Here is an 8,968-nt window from a genome sequence, read left to right as displayed (position 1 = left end):
GGAGTTATGTTCTGGTTGATTTACAAAAGTTATGTTGATTTGCATAGGTGATTTAATTTTGTTTGAATGAATGAAATTTAATCAGCATTAATTCACTGATATACGTTAGGAATTCTGTATAATGTACTGCATCAGATTTACGGCACAAATTTGTGACAAAGATACCAATATCACTTTAAAATGTGAAAATGCAAATCAGCATATATTGTTCTAGATTACTCATCATGAATATGATTGTTTACATGCACCTTGAAGATATTGAACACTTTGCCTCAATGCCAATGCTGTATTATAGACATGGGTGCACAGGAAAACTGACCATAAGGGTGACACAAAGACGTAGTGCACAATCAGTGTTCCTGCCAAGGGTGCCATCTGAAATGGGAAAAGAGGGTCACATGAACCCTCAGACATCTCTCTGCAGACGGGTTCACTAAAACGCTGCCACTGGGCAGCAGCAGGGCCAGTGCATTATCTGTAGGAGTGCCCAAACAGAGACAGTGAGACTCATCTATATTACATCCCTAAAGTTTTTTTTGTCTGGGTAATGGGCAGTCAGGGTGAATGCAGGAGAAGAGGACATGTTATGTGAAAACCATTATTTCATGAACCAAAACACAAAGGTCTGTGCATAAAAACATTTATTATCTCCAAGGTACAAAAATAAGAAAAGTGAAAATACTTTGAATTTGATCCTGCCAAAAATGTTCCTGAAATGTAATTCACAGCAGGATTTGGCAGTTTATTGGAATGTCCACTACAGTATTCACATATAAAGAATAGATGTCAGCTCATCATTGGAACATATTAAGGATTTCCACAAATATTCTATAAATACTTATAACTTAAATATAATTACAATTTTCACCTACCACAAATACAGCATTTACTTTACACATATTAACATAAACCATTATTGAAAGTGCAGGAATATTCACAAACATTTTATATATATTTATAACTCAAACAATCTCCGTTCCAAACACAAAATATACAAAGGTGCATATTAATAATGGGTAATATTTGTGAAGTCATATTTCAGTAGCCAATCTGGTGCTTGGTGTTCTCAGTAGAAAGTAATGTCAATGAGGTTTTTTTTCCAGCATGAAGTGATGTCATCACATGGTTAAATATATCATAGTACGATACACACTAATCTAACTAACTGTTGCTGGTAGATGATCACTGACAAAGGCTGTCACAGAGTCTCAGCTCAGTTCCAAGTGATTGACGTAGTCCTGGACCCAGGTATTTTCTGGGTCAGCACACAGCTGCCGGCCTCTTCTGGTGATGAATCTATGGGGTAAGAAAAGGAGTTGTGTGATTCATGGGCAGTGAAATGGCTGCACAAAATAAAAAACAAAAACTTGTTAGGACTTTAGACAATAGCCTTAATCTCACCATCATATAATCTCTGAGAATACCACTTTATTCTCAGTGCCAGCCCACTATGACATCACGTAATATCACTGTACACAGAGTACTACTCCACTATTGCATCAGATAATATCACACAACCCTCATTACCACTCCACTATGACATTAGATACCTCTGTATCCTCAGCAACACTCCTCAATGATGTCAGATAATATTACTGTATCCTCTGTATCACTCCATTATTGCAGCAGGTTACCTCATAGCACATTCAGCATCACACCACTAGGACATCAGAAAATATCATTGTATACTGAGTACCACTTCACAATTACATCAGAGCAAAGCATAAAACCCCCATTACCACACCGTGACATAAGATATAAGGGATAAAGTACCCCCTGCATCACATTAGAAAGATATTACAAGTTACGAGGAATTCCTTAACCATATATAGGAATTAGGCCATTAGCTTAGTCACTTTATAAGGTGATGGAACTCTGAGGTGACTTGCAATAATCTTGTCATGAATGCCAGAGGGTACTTTATTCCATATAATACATGTACACACCATCACCTTTCCCACAACCACTTAAATCGTTGGTGCTTAGCTCTTTCATATGAAAGAGAGTTCATGTTTCAAACATGAAGAATGAAATTAAAACCTCAAGTGCAAAATTAAACACCTCAAAAACCTGTTAGATATTTCTTGCAAACAGATATTAGAAACAGTTCAGTCCAGGTCAGTTTAAAAACCAAATAAGTTGCAGTGGCTTGGAATATGTAGATACATTCAGAAAGATACTAGCTTTCTCTATCTAAAGAGTACAAAAATAAACATGTTCTCTCTGCTTGCCATTGTAAGATAGAAAAATAGAGCAGAAGGAAAAAAACAAAATTCTGTTTTTGTTGCCTTAAACAGCTGCTTCAGTTATGCTCCGTGTCCAACCTGCCTTTCACCTCAGCTGCTGGCTCTGGCAGCAAGCATTGTGACTAACCCTGGGCGTAGTGGGGCTACGCGGAGCATCACAGAGTGGGCCCAAATCTACGCGCACCCGCACACTTCGCATAGCCCCACTACGCGCCGCCCGCCTCCCTCCCGCTCTCATTTTAAAATTACTTACAACCTTAAAAGTAAAGAAAATTACTTACCTGAGCTGCGGCGTCCCGGGGCTCCCTCTTCCTGCTTCCTCGCTAACTTTTTCCTCACAAATGCCAATGCGCGGGCGCCCGCGCATGCGCATTTGACTTTCAACAATTTACGCGCTCTGCCAACCATGTTGTTTTCAGGTGCCTCAATGAAGTTTTGAGACATCGTAGGAGTTTTCCAGCACTGCTTCCCTGCTGGACCATTATCAGTGCACTGCCTCCCTGTTGGGCCCTATCAGCATCAGCGTTCTTTTCTCGACACAAGGACATTGGATCAGTCCAGAGGATCCTTATGCTTCATTACAGGTACTGTTCTGCCAAATGATCTTGGTTATGTTTATCATCACGAGGATCTCCTGTATCATTGTGTAAATTCCAGTATCGCGTGAGGTTTGCTGTTAATGGAACTTTGCATAATGAAACTCATGCCTTTTTCAACGTATCCAATTGGCACAATTAAAGAACTGGACTTTCATTTCTCTATTGTGACTTTGTTATCTGCTTACATGCCATCTTGTATATTAACACTTCCTGCTGCCCTACAAGGAGTCATCTATGCGTTAGTTTTATTCTTCTCCATTGTTTTCTTGTTGCTTCATTATGACATTTATATATAGGCTGATATTCTGTGCAGTTTATTCTTACATAAGTACATCATGTGCTCCTTCATACTTGTTCATGATATTTTTCAGGGCTTTCACGATTATCCTTTCGCCGCCCTGCACGTTGGCGAGTACCTTTTGGGGCAAGTCAAGTCTCTAAGTCCCATTCTGATTTCCTACATGTTGCATTGTACCGTGTGGTATCTGCCACCACACCCAGTTCTGCTGTTTTTACATATTGCATTGTACCGTGTGATGGTCCTATATATTACATTGTTCCTACATGTTAATTTACTTTTCAGTAATTTATTTACAGTATTTCCATATGAGATTCTTCTCTGTTTGAGGTATAATTTATTATAGTCTTTTGGCTACGTGACTTTCCACGTCACCTACCTTTTTCATGCATGATATTTTACATGACAGTACTTTGTTACAAGTTTAGTTAAGGGAACTTTTACTTATTAAGGTATGCTTTTTAATAGCCTTAGGCTATGTGACTTTCCTCCTGTGCAATCCTTTTTGTGTGAACTCGTCACCTGCGTTTTCCCTGCATGATTCTTTATTTTACAGTTCTTTACTTTTCATTTTGGTGTTTGCTGTTTACCATCTACATGCTTGTCTGGCCAACTGGTGTGTACTGGTGTACCCTGGACGTTTTGTCCTGTGTTCGCATTTCTGCTTGTGTTTGTATTGCTGTGCTCATATTGAGAATTATGCCTTATTCTCACTTTTTCTTCCTCATTTTAGTGTTTTCCTTGCAATTTCTGTTCTCCTTCAGCCTTTATATTTTATTGAAACCAGGGTTATATCTTGCATTTTCTTGTTCTGTTTTTGCTCAGTAAAAGAGAAGATGTGTGTCATGTCACTATTCACTTATCTTTGAATTTTTTCTTCTTCCTTATAAGTGTCATGTCACTTTTCACTTATCTTTTCATTGTCCTCTCCTTCCTTATTATAATGTTTCATTTGAATTTATTCTTATGTATTTATTTATTGCCTTCCCCATGAAATGCTTTGTGCTGTCTAGTTAACATTACGTTGTTGGCAGCATGTTCACATCTATGTTACTTTTGATAGTGCTATGCTTACTTCTTGTTTCATCTATTTGTTGCTATTATATAAGGGGGAAGATGTGTTGTACCTTGTTTCCAGTGCAATGCATTTGTCCTGCTTCTTTGCCCTAGCTGCTCAGCCAGTGTGGATGTGCCTTGGAATGTTGGTGTGCATGGTGAGGTAATGGAATGTTGGGATGCCTGGTTGTGGAGCGTCAGTTGGGAGTATGGGCTGAGCGGCAAGGAAGCTGCTGCTGGTGGGGCTCAATCCTTCATGGATTTAATCCTTTATGGGCTCTATACTTGATACCTATCTACATCGAAGAACTTCATCAATAAACGTTCATCATTTATTCTACTCCTCGACTACTGGACTTATTATTACATGGTGTGTCACAAGTCACCGATTATAAGGAAATTAGAGACTGGTGTTTATATAGGGAATATAGAATCCCAGGTATTACAAAATAATATTAATGTATCCTCAGTAACACTCCATTATATCAGATAATTTCACAGTATTCTCTGCACCACTCTAATATTGCGTCAGATTATATCACTGTACACTGAGTATATCATTTAGTCCTGCACACCACCCAACCATGACATCAGAAACTATCATTGCAGTATCAGTGTCAGTCACTTTTGCCTCAAAGTATATCAGTGTATACTCAGTGTTACTCTCCATGACATCAGAGAATATCATTATATACAAGTGCCACGCCCCTACAACACCAGAGATTTCATTACAAGACCGGAGGTTACCATTATGATCTCTGCACCACTGTACTATGACACCGCACTATCACGGTGTACTCAGTTCCACTACACTATTCCTTCAAAGAATATCATAGCATACTCAGTGTGACTCCCTCGTGATATCAGAGAATATCATGTTATACTCAATACTTCACTATGACATCTGATGACGTCACAGTGTCCTCAGTGCCAGCTCATGTACTATGACACTGGAGATTACTGCATCTGTGCCTTTTGTTTCACACTGTTATGACAACAGTGAACATTGCTGTGTCTTCAGGGCCACTCCATGATCCATATCAGGATCCCTCTTCTGTGACACTAGACAATGTCCTAGCACTGTCCTGTCGAGGACTGTCCTCTTCTATGGAGGGGTCCTGGTGTCCTACAGAGGCCTCAGCTCCCCTGCATGGTTGCACATATGCGTTAATAAGTTTTCTTTTCGCCTAGGAGAGACTTGAGAGAGAAGAGCTCCTCTCTACTAACCCTGTGAGGCTGTGACAGCGGGTCAGCTGCTCCGACAGGTTGCAGGGAAGGTTCAGTCTCAGGGTTGAGTCTTTCTGTGAATTCTGTGAAGAAGCCGGGCAGATGGGAACTTTCTAAGCTGCCGTGAAGGCCCCACAGCCCCCAGAAGGCCCCTGGACACACATTTGCCAAGGCCCATGATACATAAGCTCATAAGGTAATTCATACTTTCCTTACAGTGGCGTCAGAGTCCATAGATTGATAACAGTGTAGAACAGTTTATTTCCTGTATCCTGTTCTTGCAGGTTTGCACAAGTCCATGGAGTCTGTGGAGTCTCCGCTGCGCATTAGAAATGCTTAAGATTATAGAAGAGTGGGTGTCTGAAGTCTGACTGATGAGCACTGGTTTGTAAGTAAGTGACTTTGTAGTGTATCTGATCTAGGGTAAGATGAGCGCCTGCAGTTCTATATACTGGCCACCTGGAGGCAGCAGATGGATGTTTACTATAGAAATGGAGGCCTGTTGAGATTGGATGAGACTTCATCCGGCCTCGACCTTGAACTCTGTGAGGCACCAGCTCAAGGTCAAGGGGCCCCAGGCTTGCTGCAAGCAGGGGACAAAGTGGAAGGAGATCCTCTTGTCAGAATTGGGCGAACAGAGGCATGTTGGCGCAAAATAAAATAACAAGACAAACAAAAATGGCTGTGTAAATATACAAATTACTATTTTAAAAGAGGCATCTAGTATTAGTAATCTCACCAAACATGTGCCGTGATCCCCAAGTAAAAACCAATCTCATCTGGATACAGGGCTGTAATTGCACCAGGAAAGGATCATTTAGCCCTGAGGTTTGGTGAGCTCGCGGTGGTCTGCATTTGTAACTCTGCTCTGAGCTAGGTGGGCTTGTGGAGTGTAATTCACTGATCTTGAAATGTGTAATATGCAATAAAAACGTTGCATTTCTGGTTCACCTCAGGAAAGCTGAAGTGTTTTTAGTAAGGTTGCCTGGTTATCCCTTAATTGAAAGGTGATGGTGCAGGCAGTGAGCTGTGGATCAATATTCCAGTGTTTGGAAGCAGATAAGTGATACAACTCAGGTAGTTCCAGGGCTTTCCAATTGTAAAGGAAAATGTCAGGGCATCTAAACCACGTCTCACAGGGAGGTTCAGGTAAAATACATTGTGGCAACTTTGGCTCTAACTAGAGTGAGCAGAGCAGAGCGAGAGAAAAACATATGATGAACAAAAACTAGGGAACTTACATCACCGCTGGCATGGAGCACTGGCTGCTGGTGAAGAAATAATCCTGGACGTGGCTCTGTGGGATCTTCCGGGAGGCGTAGGAGAAGCAGCAGGAGGTCGGAACATCTGCACCAACTAAAGAAAAGGGAAAGGGATGTGAGTCTTGGAAGACATTTTACTACTTGTTGCAAGCCCAGGATATAGGCACAGAGACCCTTTTCATCTCATGCTTTTTGTGCAGCAAAAAATCTGGCACCTTTCTCACCCTTAGGATGTCCTCGTACAAGCAGAGGTAGAGCAGGGAGCAGTCATAACCCCTTGGGGTATTTTCTTCGGTTCTCTTGGTTTAGCCTTGCCCTCCACTTCACCTGTCCCACGGTCCAGCAGTGGACCCATGCATCACTACTCTCTTATTTTAGTAGCTCCTTGCATGGACACAGGAGCAGGCTCTTCCACCTCACCCCTTGCGGCACACTCAGCACAGTCATGTTCTTCTTTGCTCCAGGGTTACTGATAACCAAGTGAACAGGTTAACCCTTGTGTGCGTGCTAACAACGTATGCATTCGGCCATTGCTTAATTGGGCGCTTGTGACATTTTGTGGCACTGCCTGGATAATTTAGAGATGACCACAACAGCAGGTAATTATCAATTCAATCTATATTAAAAATGACTATTACCTGCTGCCCAGACCATTATTGCTTTAGAGGCCTGAAATAGTCTGAATTTTCACACTTGTAGGCGTGTGATGGTTAGTAGTTGTGTTGTTACTGCAATGGGCAACATGGCTGAGGCAATGTGTGGTGCAAGGTGCAGTGGCCTCTGAGAAGAGCCCTGGCGCTTTTTTTCTTTTACAAATTAAGCACCACATTTGGACTACCTTCTGATGCAGGGGCATCCTCACTCCTTCTCATGAGACCCGGAAGAGGGAAGGGTGAGCAGGATTATTGTTCACCTTCTATGAACTTGATCAAGGAAAACCTCTAAATCTTTCTGCAACATTCGCAACAGTAGATCACCAGCTGCAGCTCAATAGCCTGAAAGTTTGTGATCTTGGAGCTGAGTGTATCTGACATGAGTTGTTCTTTACCCACAGATCACAACCATAAATTGTTAACTCTTTCTCTGCTCCATCCTCCTCCCACTGCACATCCTTTTGCCAACATGCTGTGAGGCAGCAATGCACGAGAACATTATTCATTTAAAAAATCAGTAAACAAATAAGTAAATCAACATGGCAGGAACAGGACTCACTTGGAGCAGCCAGGACCTCAGAGCAGAAGGCAGCCAGGAGGAGAACAGAGGCAGCAGCCAGGGAGATCTTCATGTCAGCTTTGGGTCTGCTGTGGATCACTGTGCAGAACTGGGTCAGGGAGTGAGCTTTGGGCCGACTGATCTCCCTGTTCAATCCTCCCATATTTATGGACAGAAATCTGGAGTTCCCTGATGAGGTGGAATTTACGGGGGATGAAATGGAAGGTTCAAGCGTGCAAACACACAAATGATGTGATGGTACAGACTCAGCAGAGCGGAGAGAGCTAAAACTGGCACCTTGAGCAATGCAGGAAATCCGACTTCAGCGGCTCTTGTTCAGCAACCCAGTGTCGGACTCAATCTGCAAACCCACGCGAAGAGCCAGAGAAGGACAGGAAGTGGCGAGGCAACACACTTATTTGTGGAGTTTCGGTGCCTCCAGATGCAGAAGTCGTGATATCTGGGTCTTTCCCTGTCGGAGAATCTGTGGTCCCAAGACCGCTCTGCTCCGTATCATGGGTGGATTTCTTGACCTCACCGGATCCTATGGTTTGGAGAGAGCTTTGTTCCTTAGAATGTGTTTGCTTCATAATGTACAGGGTCCAAGTTTATAGAGAACCTGGGTTTCCTCAGAGTATTGTAAAAAGTAATAATATTAATAATAATAAAAGTATCAGCTAAATAGTGGTAATACTCATAACACTTCTTTTCAGCTCTAAAACCCTGCAGGATTGCCAAGTGTTGCTGTCACTTACCTCAGTGTAGCTCACTCTGTGTTGCATTGATAATATCAACGCAGGCATCCAGAGGACACATCCATCAATGTTTTGTAAATGTCGCCTCTGTCACGGTTGAGCCATGCACCACCCTCAATGGCGAAGACTCAAGCGGTGGAGCACAGACCAGTCCAATTCTCAACCTGCAGAGATCTCCACCTGAGCACGAGGCAAAGTCATCACAACTCTGGAACAGATGCAGCACACAATACGCTCCCAAGCCACCAGTGGTATTAGTCATAAACATATCACCTTTGTTTTTGTTACAAACCGTTTCTACGACTTGCTTCCA

The 8,968-nt window shown here is 42.2% G+C and overlaps 1 protein-coding gene across 1 annotated transcript; it reads right to left on the bottom strand.

Moving 5' to 3' along the window:
• Nucleotides 1-627: 627 nt before the first annotated feature.
• On the bottom strand, nucleotides 628-8,249 carry LOC146859016 (C-C motif chemokine 3-like 1). Its single transcript, XM_085646934.1, has 3 exons — nucleotides 7,901-8,249; nucleotides 6,668-6,782; nucleotides 628-1,296 (listed from the first exon to the last, which is right to left on the bottom strand). Exons 1-3 carry the CDS (start codon nucleotides 8,061-8,063, stop codon nucleotides 1,209-1,211), a joined length of 366 nt encoding a protein of 121 aa, XP_085503060.1. The 5' UTR covers nucleotides 8,064-8,249; the 3' UTR covers nucleotides 628-1,208.
• Between the last annotated feature and the right edge of the window lie 719 nt (nucleotides 8,250-8,968).

The sequence above is a fragment of the Triturus cristatus genome, chromosome 3_2 (assembly GCF_964204655.1).
Source record: "Triturus cristatus chromosome 3_2, aTriCri1.1, whole genome shotgun sequence".
Taxonomy (NCBI): Eukaryota; Metazoa; Chordata; class Amphibia; order Caudata; family Salamandridae; genus Triturus; species Triturus cristatus.
This window is presented reverse-complemented; position numbering and strand designations above follow the sequence as displayed.

What these genes read in the sequence shown, in the direction of transcription:
- LOC146859016 (XM_085646934.1), bottom strand. Translation starts at nt 8,063, where the DNA reads ATGGGAGGATTGAACAGGGAGATCAGTCGGCCCAAAGCTCACTCCCTG. An exon ending in TGAGGTCCTGGCTGCTCCAA is followed by an intron (nt 6,783 to 7,900) that starts GTGAGTCCTGTT and finishes CCTTTTCTTTAG; the next exon opens with TTGGTGCAGATGTTCCGACC. An exon ending in TGCTCCATGCCAGCGGTGAT is followed by an intron (nt 1,297 to 6,667) that starts GTAAGTTCCCTA and finishes CTTACCCCATAG; the next exon opens with ATTCATCACCAGAAGAGGCC.